Raw genomic sequence first — 19,055 nt, forward strand, 5'->3', positions numbered from 1 at the left:
TTTTTATTCAAATTTTTTTTCTAAACTAAAACTAAAAATTCTGTAGAGCTGAGGGGAACTGATGAAAATTCTCTGTGAGATTGATACTATGACTGTCCCTTATCATGTTGTTAATATAAAGATATTGACTAGGGCAGCTTTAATTAATAAGAAAATAGTCTACAAGTTAGTTTGTTTTGTTTTCAACCAAACCAGTACATCGCTCAACGTCAGCTGGGATCGGCACCAGGCCTCTGGAACCCTCTAAAGGATAAGTGGGTATAGCTAATGGATGGATGCTTATTAATGGATACCAACTTTATGGAAAGGAAAATATATTGTGTGTCAACTGAAAAACAGTATACTTGAGATACACAGTGAAAATGAACGTGTGTGAATGTGAACAGTAAAGTATCAAGCTGGTTTCTCTTGTGAACACGCTACCTGCTTGGCTGTGAAGTAGGCCATGGCTGTGTCGGTGACGTGGTAGGCCTGCAGGCTCAACTCCGATAGGTTGGGCAGGAGCTGTGAGATAGCAGCGATGGCGTCATCCGCCACGTTGATGCAGTCACTGACACTGAGGGAAGTTAGCCGGGCGTTCAGACTGGACCATAGGCCGGCCTCTGTGAAGTCGTTGCAGCCTGACAGTTCGAGGTGCATCAGGCCTTGCATTTGCTCCAACATGACCTGCAACATAAAGGCCCCCAGTTTGACTCACTTATGTAGCTGTTGAGGTGTGGTTACAGACAGATAACGAGTAGATAGACAATACCCGACTAATCACAAAACATGAGAGGACCACCCAAATCAACGTAATACAAAGGTTGCACTTGCGCAGCATTATTCTTAAACTACAGTCTTTTATAATGATATTTGATCAAATACAAGAACCCCAGTTAAAGTTAGTGTCTACAGTTGTACAGTGTTCTAATCAGCATGTAATGAGTCAGCATATCTGTGTGTCTTAACAACACAGATAAAACCCAAAGCCAGTAATCACACTTGAAAAAATCTATATTTTTTATAGATATATTTTTAATTTTAATTTTAAATTATGTTTTATAGTATATTATATTATAATATCATATTATTATTATATTGTATCATATTTTTTATTATTGTTATTATTTTATAAAATATATTATTTTTAATATCATATATATATTGTTTTTATTCTTATAGATATATCATATAGATATATCATATCATGCTCATTTCCAGGTTGATACTTGTATTTGGGGTTTCTACTAGAACATTTTACATGTTTTAATGCTTAAAAAGCACATTATTTTTCTCATCCTGTCTGAATAAACCTGTATTCATCCTCTGTTTTAGCACCTATCTCTTTCACTTGGCTTGAAGTTTGACACACATATCCAGCTGCATGTGCTCTAACAAAAGCCTCAAGAACCACTGAAGTCCACCTGACTAGATTTTTCACCATTTTCAATTTTTTGAAAAACACATTTTTAACATCTCTTCCTAAACCGTAGGTCAAATCGCTAACAAATTTTCTGTGGATCATTATTGGATCAAGATCATCAAAAGATATCAAAAGCTTGTTGATATATCATTGTGTTTTGACAAAATTGACCAATGCATTTCAAAAGGACGTGGGCCAATTATCACAAAATCTGCAGGGTATGTCCACAAGAGTACCTGAAACATACCCTGGAACTTTTATTTAAGTGAACCACTAGGGGCACTACAAATCAGACTATACATCAGAAATTGTTGGTCCCAAGACATGCTTTATAACGCCACCAGTTCCAAACATGTGCATGGGCATGGCGCAAATTTGGCCATAAATCAATGACATTTTATCCAAACGTCACCAAACTTGATGGATATTTTTAATTAAGCTGTTGAAACATGTCCCCAAAATGCCAAGAAATATGAGTGGCATGACTTTGAGTGTGCAATTACTGAAAGGCTGCATACATTGTAATGATGAAACAAGTGTGTGATTGGTCTCACTATTTCTTTCTCACTGCTGCTCGCAGCTTTGATTTTGGCAATTCAGCTGCTTCCTGCTGTTGAGTGAAAAAAGGCTTGAAATTGTGACTGCTGCTTGCGGGCTGTAATTCCTTCTATTTTTATAATCTATGTTTTTTATTCTGTCATTTATCATGTCGCCACATTCCACTCATTCACACCAAAGAAACAGTCAATTACTTTGCTGGCTTGGACCTGTTTGTCTCAAATGACAAACAAATGACTCTGTGAAGAAAAGTGGCATTATGGCATTTGCAAAAAGAACATTTTGAAATAAAAACTGCTGGAAGTGCAAATAAAAATCAATCCACAGCTCCAATAAACTGTTTTTGTGAAAAGAAGCTGGATGAAATAACACTTAATAATACAGAGCTGAGTTTGAATTAGTCCACAATACCTTTTACATTACACACTTTGGGTCTCCATACTCTCAGAGCATGGACAATTATTCTACAATATTGTGCTGTCAAACAAAAACCTACATTTTCTTTGCATTTGATTCTTACTTTACTTTCTTTCCTTTTTTTCAAATAAAATTCTCCCGTTTAAGGTGCAACAAAATGGTAATGCACAATTCAGAACCCTGCAACAGGAAAGTCCATATATAGATCATGCAGCCAACAATTTCAGCTTTCTCCATGGCAACCATCCACTCATCCCAGAATAGCAGCCTAGCCTAGCAGGTATGAAGACCCATCTGAGAAACATTATTATGCCTCTTTAGCTCCTAGCAATGAAATATGACAGCATAAAAGCAGAGATTAAATAGGAGTAAAGGAAAAATCATGGTGTTTTGCCACTGCTGTCTAACATGCTCTGTTACCATAACACAAACAATAGGTACGTATGCTGGCTACATATTGATTTACTGTATATACAGTCTGCAAACCAAAACCAAGACTAAAAGGTATAGCTGGTTTAACCCTCTTGTGTTCTCTGGGAAATGCCTTCAGCTTTCATCCCACTCATGATGGCACTGGACTGGAGTAGCATAAACATTGAGGGGGGGTGATATTGCCATTACATTTTTTGTTATCAATTTCTAGCTAGTGTTAAAGGGACTATTTGTAACTTTCAGAAATGCTTCTTAACAGCGACACCTGTGGCCGTGAAATCAACGAAAGTCAGCGTCGGGCTCGCGCTTGCTCGCTCTAAATATACCTGAACGAGCATCACTCAAAACAGTGAGGCGACACAAGTCAGCTAAAACCACAATATCACTCTATATTTCAGCTGCTTGGCAGTAATGTTAGCTGACCAGACGAAGGTCTCTCCATGAACATGATTTAGATCTGATCCTAGTGTTGGCTTTTCCTGCCTAAGTGCAGGCTGAGGCAGCGGGGGCTCTGCAGCGTGTCTCCCTGCTCTCTCCGCCCGCAGCCGGAGAGAGCAGAGGAGACACCGGCACCCGGTCGGTAATGAGAAGACAACGTAAATCTCTGTAGAGCTACGTTACTTCCCAAGACACGGGAAACCTCTGTTGGTCTGGAGGAGCTGCAGCAGTTATTTCTGCACAAACGTCCCCTGTACATTCACTAGATATTCTCAGAGCTAAACTAACTCTTCTGCAGTGTGGAGTGAGCGCGCATTCACGTCTAGAGGTGGAGTGAGCTGAGCTGTCTGAGTGAAGGCCAGCAGGCAGAGGAGGAGGGTACAGCGGCTACACGCGAACGCGCATATGCGAGCGCGCATGTGTGACGACCCGCTACATTTATGCGCGTACAAAGTTACAAATAGTCCCTTTAATGAAACTCGACATTTCATGCACACATTTCAAATTAAAAGCCAAAGAAGAAAGAGGACGTGTCAGGGATGGCGTGTCAGTTTCTGCTCGCTACATGAATAGTGTCTTTTCAAAATATACTTCCGTGTTCAAGGGAAATGTACAGTTTCTGCTCGACTCCATGCATACAGTCTCTTTTCAAAATAAACTTCCTACACAGGTTTTCTTAGTTTTCAGGTCTACTTGGTTAGGTTTAGGAAAAGATTGTGGTTTGGGTTCAAATAAGTACATTTCTTTTGTAAAGTAACTATGTTTGTTACGTAATTGGCCTTAGTTAAGTATGGAAGTTATGTAACAAAACTAAGGTAAAATAAGTTGACTTGGTTTCACATGGGACAAAACAGCGGCCTCTTTGGTGAAAGTCCTGTGTTTTTTTTACCCATCTGGCCTCCACTGCCTCCCGACTGCAGACTTTCTTGCTCTTTATATTACGCCAGTTGCCCTGAGCATGGAATAATGATGTGGATGGGTTTACATTGGTGTAAGTTGAAAGCCTCAGTGCATTGGAATCAGACGCTGGGGTGGCAGTATTTGATGAGTGGAGAGTGAGAATGAGTTGGAAAGAGAATGGAAATAATGAATAAATAAAAACAGTATTTGTATTAATAAGAGAAACTCAGAGCAGCAGAGTTGTGAGTATGACATGAAGACGTTGTACTGATAGAAGTGTGCCGTGGAAATGGAAATTATAACATTTTCAAGGGAACGCAGGAAGGATGTCTCTTTCCACCAATAACCATAACCTATTATTGGCTGCTCACATCTGCTGTTGACCAGTGCCACTACTTTGTTGCCTCAATTGCTGCTGAGACTGCAGGTTGAGAGCTGGAATGCTTTAATCTCCCAGGCAGTCTGAACTACCTGGCATGTAAAACTTAAAATCATCTCTAAGATCAGCGAAAATATCTGTCTTTTCCACACACATCCTCACTCACCTCCAAGCCAGCATCTGTGATGGTGGACCTCTTGAGGCTGACTGAGCGAACACCTTTCTTGGACAGTGGGTAGTTGTCGATGAACTCACAAATGTCCAGGTCTGAGACGCCCACTAGGCAGAAAGACTGGAAGCCACGCAGGGCGAAGGCCTGCAGACTTACAAACTCCTTCTCCCCATTGGGCAGTAGGGTATATAGCTCCTTGGCATGCAAGATGGGCGTTACGCCCTCCCAGAACTTGGGCTGGTACAGCACCTTGCGCCATGTCTTGCATACTTGCGCCAGAACACACTTTTCAGTTGTGGTGAAGTACCAGAGCAATCGGTTGAGCAGCTTTTCATCCAGGACGAGCTGGCGCTCCAGCAGCAGGGGTTTGGGTAGAGTGAGAGGGGGAAGCTGACGAAGGGACGGCTTCAAGCCCACCAGAGGCTTTCCGGGCTCCATGTCAGAGCCCAAGAGAGAGGCTGCTGAGTTGGGCATTCCAGAGCCGTCCAGGTGGTGGTGGTGGTGGTAGGGAAGGGAGGACACTGGAGGAGGCAGGATGGAGGGTACCGAAGAGGACTGGCACAGACGGTTCTTGGCAGCAGGTGTCCCCTTGGTGATACTTGCACTGCCCAGACCGTTGGGCTGGCTGGGGGGCAACTTCACCATACCGTTGCGAGTCACGCAGGGAGACTTCAGCTCGCTGGGGGTGGACATGTTCAACATTGGGAACCTGGTGAAAGAGAAAAGAGTGCAACAGTGTGCTGTTAAACACTTTGGAACTGTAAGACTAATAATATACAAGAAGACATTTAGCTTCCAAACAATGGTGTAGTTGAACAACGAGTATACAATCCCTCCATGTTTCATTGAAATCCGATGAAATATCACCTGAAGTATGTGTAAGTAGTAAGTCAAATGACAGTACGGCTGTACTGTGTAGAGTTCTGTCATTTTATTGTTTGCTCAGTATGGTTTTAGTCAGGGGTTCTCAACCTTTTGTAACTTGAGGCCCACTTTTGATTGTTAAAACATTTCCGAGGACCACCTTCCCAAATAAATGACAAACTTGGCTATGAAAATGTGTTATGCTACTGTCAGCTGTAACGACACAAATAAATATTCAGCTTACCCTCACCCATCACAGCCTGCCATTATGAATCCAAACTATTCAGGGTCATATTTCCTCACCACATGCTTTGAGCTTTTACTGCTGCAGAGTTGTCTCAAACATCACTTTTTCATTTCAGAAACTGCTCCACTTTCTGTCAAATGGGAGACTCTTGGGCACCCATAGAAGCCCTTTTCAAGGGACCCCTTTGAAAATGGCCATGCCAGTTTTTCCTTGCCAAAATTTAGCGTAACATTTGAGCGTTGTCTGGCGCTCTTCACAACAAGCTAGCATGACATGGTTAGGGCCAATGGATTCCTTAGGATTTTTAGTTTCATATGATACCAGTATCTTCCCTCTAGCTTTAGTACTGAGCCAAATACAACCTCTGAAAGACAGAATAGCGGCTGTCAGATTTTTGAAAGGTTAATTTAACCATTTGCAGTACCTCCGCAGTCCAAAAGATTGGCGCTCTGAGGCCCACCAGTGGTCCCCGGCCCAGTGGTTGACAATAGCTGGTTTTAGTGAAGTTAAAGACAAACACAGTGTGCTAATAGACACTCTAACACACTGCGCCTTAGTTTTTGGAGTCGGTGGCCAAGACAATTGAGGATCATTTCATGCACATTTCCCCCAAACTTCAGAACGATAGCATACCTATGGAGTTTTTGGGATTTCTACTAGGATTTCTAAAGAGTTTTTTGGGTTGTACCCATGCCGGGCCAAACAGCATGTTTTTGAATTCCAGGCTTTCCCAAAAAATTGATTAGCAGAACTGGAACAACCCGCCCCCCCGCCCCTTATCTGCATGTGTGTCCCAGCTCACACCACATATCAGGATATCAACAGTACTGTGGTAGAACTGATTAAATTAGTGGAACAGGAATTGATGCTATCTTTATGGAGCTGCTGATGTTGAATTCAAGTCCAGCCGGTGAATGTCAGACTTCGGACTGAGCCGACATACTGAACATACAGATAGAACAACAGTTATTCTGGAGGACTGGTTTGAGAAGTTTCTATGGATGATTCAAATGTTTTACCGGCCGTGACAGCTTGTGGCTGGTATTGATTTCACTTCGTGAGGCTGTGTGTTGTGTGTCATCATGGCAAAATGTGGTGCAGGAGACACCTACTGTATCGGGACCAAGAGTTATTGAGCACTTTGCCAGGTGTTTGTCTGTCTGTCACGGCGACAGCGTCACAACTGTGCAAGATGCAGTCACGAAACTTTGTGTGTAGTTGATTTCAAAATGAAACGCTGAGTTCTGTGGTCTGAGCGTGGGGGGCCAAAGTAGTGGGGTAGGAAGTGGGGAAGGGGCCACTGACTACTGCCTCCACCCAATTTGGCTCCGTGGCAGCTGGTGTGATCCCATCGCAAGATGGTTTCTAATTTATTTTTAATCTTTCTTTTTTTATCTATTTATTTTATTTATAATTTATTCATGTGGATTCATGTTTACTAAAACTGCTGTCCAACTTAAAGGAGCACTATTTTATGGCACTATTTTATCATACTGTGAATCAAATAGTGTCATAAATTCAATGCATTTAGCATCATTGACTCCCTTTACACCTGGGATTGAAATACGTCTCGTATCCTGATTGTATCTAGATATGATGGTAAATGGACTGCATTTAAGCAGTATAGCTTTATCTTATACCTTTCTAGTCTTCCGACCACTCAAAGCACTTTACGCTGCATGTCAGCATTCACCCATTCACACACACATTCATACACTGATGGCAGAGGCTGCCATGCGAGGTGCCAACCTGCCCATCAGGATCTAATCTGAATACTCACTCACACACCGATGGCTCAGCCTTCGGAAACAATTTGGGGTTCAGTATCTTGCTCAAGGACACTTCGACATGTGGACTGCAGGAGCCGGGGATCAAACCGCCGACCTTCCGAGTGGTGGGCAACCTGCTCTACTTTCTGAGCCACAGCCGCATGATTTAACCTTAAAGGTCCCATATTGTAAAAAGTGAGATTTTCATGTCTTTTATATCATAAAGCAGGTTAAAGTGATATACAAATACTTTGAAAGTATCAAAACACTCAATCCATGGAGAAATACACAAAGCCCGTATTCAGAAACTGAGCGTTTGAAACAAGCCGTTAGGATTTCTGTCCATTTGTGATGTTACAAATCTAGAATATTTAGACCATTTCACAGTTTTAAACGTAAACACTCTAAATGTGTCCCAGTTTATTTCCTGTTGCAGTGGATGTGAATGACATCAGCTGACAGGAAGTAAACATGGACCCAAGCTGTTTCCTAGCAACGCAATTCCGTTACCATTCCGTTGAAATGTTTTTTTGAACATTACAGCATGTAAACATGTTCTAGTGGAAACCCAAAATACAAGTATGAACCTGAAAATGAGCACGATATGTCCCCTTTAATACATTTACACCTGGTATTAATATTTGTCTCCAGTGTCCACTTTGAGATCCAATTAAGATTTGATCGCTCTGTCCAGCTCAAACAAGCGAACGTCACATCCTGTTCTCATTTGCGCGATTACGTATTTCCGCCCACGTAGTTGTTGCATATGGATTAAAAATACGAATGCATTTCCACTTGCGTTTGGATTGTCCTATCGGATCACAATCGATCCTCGATGCATTTTGGGTGCATTTACACCTGTAGCCTACTTTCTTATCCGATTCCAATATGATCACCAAAAACGTATTTTAATACAAGTGTAAAGGGCTGGTGTAAACGGCTGCACGGTGGTGCAGTGGTTAACACTGTCGCCTCACAGCAAGAGGGTTGCTTGGGCTCCTTCTGTGTGGAGTTTGCATGTTCTCACAGTGTTAGTGTGGGTTTTCTCCGGGTTCTCAGGTTCCTCCCCCCCCTCCACAACCCTGAACAGGATAAGCTGTTACAGATAATGGATGGATGGAAGGATGTAAAGGGGGCATTTGTGACGAAGTATCTTGTTGTGTCCGATTTTTAATTCACCAATTACTTCTCTATAAACTGTCTACCAATTTGATTAAATCATTTGAACTCAACGTCCTCTCTATCCAGGACTTTTGATCACATTTCATTGAGTTTGCTCAGTTGTCAGAGGCAAGGATTGCCATCTTCCCCCATATACTGCTGCCACCCGTTATTACATCACTGACGTTTCATACTTAGGTCACATGATGACAATTATACCAGCTCCATGACAATTGAGCAAACTCCATCCAATGATGTAGGCTGCAAGATGAAGCTGAAAGGCCCATAAAAAACATTGTAAGTGGACCGTGAGTTGAGATTATTACTACTAACTATTACTGTAACTAATTATTCCAAGGTAGGTAGTAGTAGGAGAGATTGGAGCAAATACGATTAAAAAAAGTTATTTTTATAAAACGGTTGCTATATCGTGACAGTAGTACATGGAACAGGTAACCTGAAAAAAAATCATGTGCCTCTGTGTCCTCCGGTGCTCCTAACGGCATCTGCAAGATTTCACAGACCGGAGGAAAACAAGCTGTAAGAGCTGATCTGAGGTCTGCTGTCCAGCTGCTGTCTATGAGAGCCGGATGTCAATCACTCGCAAACTCTGACCAAACGGCCAAACTAGGCAGCGCTGATCAAATATAAATCAACATTATGTTACGTTAATGCCTATTTCTCTCCTCAGATGTTTTCAGAATCATCCGTCACAGGCTAGATTTTCTAAAGCCTGAAAACAGAGCTATGAGGAGGGGCAGAAGTCTAGTTTTCTCTCAGAACACTTGAATTACAATATGCTGAAAGTTTATTATGACATTTTTGCCAAGTGATGCCAAAAATATACTGCCTACTGCCACTTTAACAGTGAATTTTTCACTCTTGTGTGTGTGTGTCTTAATTTTCCAGAAAATGTACTATATCAAGACTACATAAGGATCTACCTGTATAGCCCCTCCACTATTTCATCTATTTTGTCTGAACATTGATTGAAAAAAGTATTATAATAATATAAAAAAAAGAAAAGCATTTTTTTTCATGGAAGTATTTGCTGTATGACTGGAAACCAGTTTGCAGTCAGCCGAGTCAAAATGTTGCAACTATCATCAGCATGCCGTTTGAATAGGTGGCTTCTCTTTTGTTGCTTGCATTCAACAGAGCTGGACGTTGTATCCGAGTGAAAAACACATTATAGTGTAAATGAATGCTGTGGCCCGTGGCCTCATCGAGTCTGTTCTCTGTGATCTCACTGTATCAGCAGCAGGAGGACAGCTCACAGGCTCAAACCGCTCGGTTATGTAACATGCTGACTACAGGGCTTCACACAAAACAGCATCTCTTTGTCCCACTCTCCTGATACGACCAGCTGCACTATCAACACCTGCTACATCCACACATGCATCAACATAATAACGTATGTGCATACTGTCTATACGTTATCGAGAGCACTTTTTCAATACGGCCGCATCTGGTAGCATTTTACGTTTTATCACTTTCGAGTATTTGTTGTCGGCCCCTTAGCAGATGGAGACTGGCTCTGCCTCCGCTGTAGCATCGCCGAGGTTCATCCATTACATAATACAACAATGTTGTCAACCAGACTGGCTACAGCAAGCACTGTGAAACGTTTAAAAAAAAAAAACAGACATCTTTCAGAGCAACGTCGGGCTACCCCTCAGGGAAACAGATGAAGAAAATATTCACTCAGATGTCACAAAATATACTGATTAATTACACAGCTACAGCAAAAAAATCTATATTTACCATTCCTCCGTCTGTTATGTCATGTGGCAGTGGTGTCAGGCAGGGAGGTAGGAATACTCCGCTGCCTGTGATCCACCACAAGCAACAATAACACGACATCTGGCTCTTCACAATAAAACCCTTATCGCCCACAAATCTAGCCTGACTCCATTGTAAAACAAACATAACATTTTTCACATTAATGTTGAATTTGATTTAGCTGAAAAGATGCTACTATAATTAGAATTGCACTCGTAGAGCGCAGACCTCCGCCAAGGTGCGTGACTTTAAAAACAGATCACAGCTCACAGCTGGCGGTACCGTGAGGTGGTCAGCTTGTTATTAACACGGTGTGTTTCCGTGTAACGTATCCACCGGATGCCTCTCTCATTCGGCAGCCTTGTTGTGTCTTTATAACGTTACACTACGTTGTCTCTCATCACGTCATCTACCGCTTTGTTCTTTCTCACCGCGGACGGCCAGCAGCTCCCGCACACACATCCACACACGTATCTCTCTGCTCTCAGAAGGGTGAAGAAGGCGGGGTCACGCGTCATCAATGCGTCATCAGCTACACTGCGCATGTGTTATACCCTATGGTCTTAATGATCAGGCTGATCTGGATTCTTAAAGAAATTCCTGAATCCGGATCATGAACCGGATCGCCACCAAAATCTAATAGATTGTTCATTGTGCCACACTCCACCCCTCCAAAACATTTCATTCAAATCCATCGCAAACTTTTGGAGTAATCCTGCTAACAGACAAACAAACAAACCAACGCCGGTGAAAACATCAACCTCTCCTTACTCTAGCAAGTTTACGCCAACTAACTTGATTTATTTCCTTCTGTTTTGTAACGTAAAGACAGTTATGATGCAGGCTTTAATGTGTCTTCTGGCGTGTGTCTCAAATGAGTCCCTGTTCAGACCTGGCATTGACTTGCGTCCTGAGTGATCCGAACACAAGTGGACAGCTTTAAGTACGTCTGTTCACACCTGGCATTAGAATGCGTCTCCACATGCGTCCTGAGTGGACACTTGTGATCCGATCTCACTCACAATTAATAAATCATTCATGTTTATTTCTGATTCATGACCTGAACAACAGTGCTGAGGGCTGCACGGTGGTGCAGTGGTTAGCACTGTCGCCTCACAGCAAGAGGGTCGATTGGGGTCCTTCTGTGTGGAGTTTGAATGTTGTCCCTGTGTTCCTCCCACAGTCCAAAGACATGCAGGTTCATTGTTGACTCTAAATTTTGTCAGACGACGTTGTGACCATGAAATAATGATTTGGTCGGCAGGCTGTTTCTCGCTCCGTACCAGATGTTAGCTGTGATGCAGTTTTGTTGTGAGAGTGAAGAAGAAGAGATTTAGCTGTTTTCGTGTTGTGCTGGTTCTAGTAACACCACCTGGAAACACTACGTAGACACAAGTTATTTTCACACAAAAACAGTGCATACTTGCCAACCCTCCCCATTTTCCCGGTTTCCTCCCGCGGTCACAATTCTCCCGTAGTTCTCCCGATTTATTTCACACTTTTCTTTCCCTTTTGTTATCGCAATACGTGTAAGAAGTTACAAACAGTCCCTTTAAAGGTAAAATTAAAAGTTTAACATGAAAATGATGTTGCAGTGTACTTATTATTTTGTTATTTTCAGTCTTTTAAAGTCATCCGAAAGCAGGAAAAAAGGGAGAACCCCCACACCCCCCACTTTATGTTTGAAATCCTCCCTAGTTTTAAGGTCTCAAGATTGGCAGGTATGAAACAGTATTAGAACAACTTAACTATACGATGCACTTTAGATGTAATCTTATGGGGCCCAGGGTAAATGTCAGCTGTGGGCCCCTGAACAGACCCCCCCACCCTACATTAGTTTGTTATAGGGAATTTGATTTAATGCAAATCAATTAAAAGTAGACAGTGCACCTCTTCAACACATGGCCTCAGTATTAGGTAATAATGCAGGAAAGGTGCTTAAATTCAGATTGTGCTTTAGTGGTGCATATTACAATACGATGCGATGAGATGCGATGCGATGCGATACAATACAATACGATACGATACGATACGATACGATGCGATACACTTCATTGTCCCCTTGGGGAAATCTGTCTTGGACTCAGTGCAGCACACCATCAGCTGCCTCCACAGCAGCATCAATATATAGAAACATTAAAAACCTTAAAAACAAACAACAATCCACATGTAAACAGAGAAACACATGACAATGTAAACCACAAACAACATACAGTATATTGCAATATTGCACATTACCCATATTGCACAAGATGTATATAAAACAGGATGAATAAGAGATAAAAAAAAATAAGAATAAGAACACCATGATGTTATTGCACAACCCTACAGCCTCAAGAAACATTATTTAAAATTCTACAATTTTGATCGAAGTGGGCACAAACAAGTTTTTAAAACGGTTCAGTTTGTATACCAAACCTATGTACAATGTATCAAACAAAACCACAACGTAACTGATAAGCAGTTAACCTGGGGCCTTTGGGGACCCCTGATAGTTTGGGGCCACAGGGCAGTGCTGGCGACCGCTGAAACAACTCAGTGTTCATGATGTATAATGATGAGGTAAAGATATGTGCCTTCCGTTACATAGAACAGAACTAAAGGGTTAAACTTGTTAGTACTGGTTCATTTCTGAGAAAAATAACAATGATGATCATGTGAAAAAAACAAGTCAAACCTATTCTACTTGACCCTTCACGACTGAATGACCGACGAGAATCCTTCTTAACACTTAATGCAGTTCTTCCACTGGAGCTCAGTCATTGTGATGTGTGATCCTGCTTTGTATCTCTGCATTAATAATGAGATGGTGAGATAACAGTGTTACTCTGCAGCTGTGGCTGTCTGGCCTTCATCCGTGTCAGTGTAGAGAGTGTTAACTCGGCCTTCGATAACACGCCACAAAGCTACATGTTTGTAAGATGTAAATATAAAATGTGTAAAAATGGACTATGCGTGGTAATGAAAGGAGATGAGGAACGGACCCCCCCCCACACACTCCCACACACACCCACACACCACCACCACGTGAATGCACAAGGCTGTCATTTTCTCACATGGAATTGTCACACGGAAATAAACACAGGACACGGTGTTAAAATGGTGATCTACTGCACACGTTCAGAAAGATTTAGGCAACGCTTTATCACTCTCAACTCGTCAAATACCGCCGCTTGGTCAGTGGCCCTACGCTTCAAACTATGACACTCTACGTACCCCTCTAGCGTCAGTTTTGGACGTGTCAGGGACAGTGTGTCTGTTTCCGCTCTATACATGCAAAGTGTCTTTTCAAAATAAACTTCCGTGTTCACAGAAAACCGGGCCATACAGGACATGCGAGCGAGCAGCAGCGCAACGCGACAGCACGACGCGAGCAGCTTGCAACCTCTTGCTTTATACTGTATTTCAGTGCCCATGTTAACAGATAGAGCCTATTTTTCCCATGTGCCACGCGGTTCACTGTAAATATAGACAGTGAAAATATTTTTTGGACGGTATGTTGACATCATACCAGAAACAGTTTCAATGTCTTTATCTGTAGAATATATCACAAACATGAAAATATTTTCAACTTTTCATTTCACAATAAAAGCATTCTAGCTTTTCTTTTTTTCTGTGTGCAGAATCCCTTCATTTGTTAACATTATATTTCATTTTATTCTGTAATATTTGCAGGACAGTGTTGTGGAAAATGCAGCAACTTGCAAGGCTCCAAAAATGAATAGAGTACCGGCTTTTAATTGTAGATTATTATTATTTAAATGAGCACACACTTCTTAACCTTTTCAGTCTAAAATAAATATATAAATGACATTTATAAAGAAGTGAAATGGCCGTTATGAAAGGCAAACTATGTAGGAAGAGAGAGCTGGCAGAAGCAGCGCCGCGGCAGCAACGCTGTCTGTGTGGACACCACTCGCGTGAGAGACACAGCAATGCTGCTCATGTATCCAGTATACGGTCCAAACATGAGAGAGCCCATGAATGAGAGTGGAGAAACTGCTGCAGTGTTTACACGTTGCCTCTTCTATGTTTTTTCGGCTCACCTCTTTCATCAGTTTCAAATCCAAAATGTTACCATATTGGCACAGTTTTACTTTTCTTTGAGAATGGAAATAGGACAATGGTGTGAACTGTCATGAGCCCAGCCGCATCTCGTCTCGTCACACCAAAAAAACACATGAACTTTCTACTAAACAAAGACCTCCTTCCTCTACTGAAAGTTGATCTCCTTCAAGTAGCCGGCCTCAGCTCACGGCCTGTCAGACACTAGTGGCTCCGTTAGTCTGTTTATGAACCAATTTAATGTTATGTTAATCACGTTGTCATATTACCTATCACTAATGCAATACAAGCTGGATTTAGTGCCGTGACGCCGTCGGCACAGGTTGCTGATGTAGGCTACTTTTTAATGTGCCAGAACATGCCATGCCAGTTCAACCATTTTGCATAAAATCAACGGACCGGATGGGCAAAACCCGAAATCCACCCAACTCTGACATCTCAACATCTCACACTGACCATCATGTACAGTATTCTGTAATCTCCTGTTCTGCTCTCTCAGATGTCTCATCAGCTCCATAACTTCAGGTGTTGTGTATCCAGGAGGTCTCTTATGTAAAGGAGTAGGTGTGCTACTAACACAAGCTCACCCACACAAACGATTCATCATTGACACTCCACTACAAACACTGTAGGCTGAACGTAGTCACCGTGACGTCACTCATTGGTTCGTGGACTGCCGTTTTGAAGCTTCAAGTTCAGCACTTTGGCCGTCACCATCTTGGTTATTTGCAACCAGAAGTAACGCTAGAGGGCGGAGCTAAGCACAACCGAACGCCGAATAAGACCTTTTCAGGCGACCAAAAGGTTCAAATTCACTTTGATGAACTAAAAACACACTGTGAAAGGGTTAAAGTTCTACAACGACAAGACAGACAATTTCCAGACCGGACAAGTAGCGACCTGTCAATCACAAGGTAGCCCCCCCCCCTTCACTTCTCAGACCCGGAGTTGCCCACTGGTCCATATTCTCATAGTGATTTCTCTTATCCTTCGTCTGCTACTCAGCATATTCCATACATACTGGCCTGGGGTGATGGCTAGGGAGATCTATACTTTATAGTGTGTTTAGGTCATGGAGCACGTTGATCCATATCCTCTGTGATGAACTTGTCTGGAAACATCTTGCACAGCAACTACACTGATCCAGCTCAAAGGACCATTTGTGATTATGTTTAAAATCTCTTAATAGTAATACAGTAATAAATGTCACAACTTGAATCACTGTGGTGTAACGGTTAGAATACACTAGGAGACACTTCAAAGGTTTCTTTTAATTCACTAGAGGGCTATAGATAGACGGACGGACAGAGAGATCTAAATAGCATCATTTATTAGTTTGGAACTGAATTCCAATAAACTTGGAAATGAATGTAATAATATGAAATTAAATTCAGTTGCTCTGAAACTGCAGTTGATCTTCACTGAAATTTGAACTGTCTGTACTTCCACATTCCGTTCTCACACTCTTCATTTGTGGTCTGATACAAAGTAAATTCAGTGTCTCATATTATTATATTTTCCAAGTCACTGTAGCTGTCATATTTCTCAGAGACCGACCTTCCTTTCTGCCACTTTGAATTCAGGATTTAATCGATAAAGAAACGATCAAAACGTAGGCCAGAGTTCTGTCAATCTGCACTCGATTGCTCTTCCTCGACGACCGGATGTGTGTCTCAGTGAACTGATGTTGAGGTACAAGAACTGACTTTGAATTTGGAGAACTGAATGTGGAAGTATGTAGAGAGTTGAATTTTTTCAGTGAGGATCAAATACAGTTTCAATGCAACTGAATTCAATTTCACGAATATTACATTCAGTTTAAAGTTTATTAGAATTCAGTTCCAAACTACTAAATTCAATTTCAAAAGATGCTATTTAGATTCAGTTTTTTAAATACAATTATTCAAATTGAGCAATTCAAATTCAAATATTAATGATTCAAATTCAGTTTCTAGTGACACATATTTCTGCCCTCAGATAGAAAGACAGATAGATAGATATATAGATATATAGATAGATAGATAGAGAGATAGATAGATAGATAGATAGATAGACGGACGGATACAAAACTGTTAAAATCGAACTGTCCTGTATCTGTGACCAGATGGGAGTAGAGTGAAAAATGGATTGAATTTTGAATTGCTTAAAAACATACAGAATAAGACTGCAAATTGGCTGTATTTTAATGGCACGTAACAATGACAACTAATATGTTTCAAGTTCCAGATCAATCAAACTCCTAGTGGAACTGTTTGCTAAGCCACATGTTGGCATACAGACTAGCTAGTCAAGTTACACAAGCACCTAACACTCACTCATTCTATATTTACAAAGAAGGCACACAATATAAGGCATACTCCTACAGTATATATAGTCAGCAAGACGACCTTTATCCCAATCGTATCCATCAAGGGAACTAGCAGATAGGGATGCTGATTTAGAATTTATTTTCTGACTGATAGCCGATCCTCGTTCACCAACCCATTAACTGTTAACCAACAAGTTTAGTGCCTTGCATTCAGGGGTGCTGTGGTTGAAGCACCTAATAAGCCGCCCAGGTGCAACGATAACCTGATGCACAGACAGGTTAAATCCGTCATTTATCACCAGCTGCAGGGTATGAGCAAAACAGACCACTGTAGCAGCCACCATGTTGCGTACATTGTCGTGGACACATGCAGCCACTTTACTCTCCACCACATCATTGGGTTTAGCTGCGAGGTTGTCAACTAGTTAACGAGTGTCAGAGAGAGAAAGAGAGGGAGAGAGAGAGGGAGAGAAAGAGGGAGAGAGAGAGGGAGAGAGAGAGAGAGGGAGAGAGAGAGCGTGTGTGTGACGACTGTGAGTGCAGTGTGTGGTCAGTTCGTCAGTGAATAAATGAATGCTACAACTCCTCAGACCCGAGCTACATTCTTGTTTCTCGCTCGCCACATTCTTGTGTCTCGCTCGCCACTTTCTTGTGTCTCGCTCGCCACCTGCTGATTAAAGTGAAGGCGGCTAGCCCCGAAGTTAGCGATAACTTCGCCCCAGGCTCACTTAAGGTGGAATGACCTTTAAGGTGGAATGGCTATTATCCTTTAAGTCACGAGCTACTCTCAGCTTTTTCTTTTCTTTTCTTTTTTTTATATTTCTTTTAACCGTCTAACTAGCATTAACCGCTCAAAATTCTTATTGTCGGCTAACGGCTAAACGGTTAATTATTAAAGGTCCCAAATTGTAAAAAGTGAGATTTTCATGTCTTTTATATTATAAAGCAGGTTTAAGTGCTATATAAATACTGTTAAACTATCAAATACACAGAAATACACACAGAAATTTCAGAAATTGTGCGTTTGAAACAAGCCGTTAGGATTTCTGTCCATTTGTGATGTCACAAATATACAATTTTTGGCCATTACACGGTTTTAAATGTAAACATTCTAAATGTGTCCCAGTTTATTTCCTGTTTCCTGACAGGAAGTAAACATGGACCCAAGCTGTTGCCTAGCAACGCAATTCCATTGCAATTCCGTTGAAATGCACTAAAACGGAGCGTTTCAGACAGAGAGTAAATACAGGTATATTCAGGCAGACAGTATGAGGAAAATAAAGTTTTTTTTTAACATTACAGCATCTAAACATGTTCTAGTAGAAACACAAAATACAAGTATGAACCTGAAAATGAGCATGATATGGGACCTTTAACATCCATACTAGCAGACAAATTAAACGAGCCAATTACCAATTGGCCAATTACCAATGGATTACCAATTGGCCAATTACCAATGGATTACCAATTAGCCAATTACCAATTAACCGCTCAAATGATTGATCATTATCATTATCATACCATATTTTAATGTGTATGTGAGTGTGAGTGTGTGCTTGTCTTTTTCAATGTCCCCCTTCTTTTTTCCTGTGTTTTGGATCATCTAAGTACTTCTTAGTTTTGTACATCTTGTTACCTTTATTTGTCAGGGACCTTGTACAAAAATATATTAATCTCACACAAGGAGAAGAGATGTATTGTACCAGTAATTACTGTCGTTATTTTATCTATTGAATCAGGATGAAACTCCTCCCACACAGCACAATCCAAACAAGCTTTATCTTTCACAAGACCAAATGATCAGAGTGTGCTAACTCAGATCATAATGTGGTTTCAAAATTGTGATCTGAGTAAGCAATTGGTTGTGTTAACTAATAAGCTTTATACCAACAACTAAACTAAACATTGATCACCAGAATCAATCAATCAATCAATCAATCAATCTCACAGACAGGTCAGTGCTGAGGAATTCAATCAAGATTCAGCAAGAACACAACACTGATGCTTCATGAAACCCAGACCGGTACTTTGCGTAGGCTTGGATCATGTCAGCGAGGTTGTTTATTGACCAGAAAGGATAAGAGGTGGAAGCAGATGTAGACCTCTGCTGCCACTCCTTCCTTGTTTGTTTCACTGGCAGACACCATCCACATTGACCCAC

At 41.4% G+C, this 19,055-nt stretch overlaps 1 protein-coding gene across 1 annotated transcript in view; it reads right to left on the reverse strand.

Annotated features, from left to right (window-relative positions):
- Positions 1–19,055, reverse strand: part of fbxl16 (F-box and leucine-rich repeat protein 16) — a 47,126-nt gene that overhangs the window by 13,128 nt on the left and 14,943 nt on the right. Inside the window, exons 2-3 of the mRNA XM_037793085.1 lie at positions 4,693–5,407; positions 424–666 (exon numbers count right to left, since the gene is read on the reverse strand). Of these exons, the coding sequence (XP_037649013.1) occupies positions 424–666; positions 4,693–5,400 (951 nt within the window). The 5' untranslated portion in view covers positions 5,401–5,407. The remainder of the gene's footprint in view (positions 1–423; positions 667–4,692; positions 5,408–19,055) is intronic.

Source organism: Sebastes umbrosus, chromosome 14 (genome assembly GCF_015220745.1).
Source record: "Sebastes umbrosus isolate fSebUmb1 chromosome 14, fSebUmb1.pri, whole genome shotgun sequence".
Classification (NCBI taxonomy): Eukaryota; Metazoa; Chordata; class Actinopteri; order Perciformes; family Sebastidae; genus Sebastes; species Sebastes umbrosus.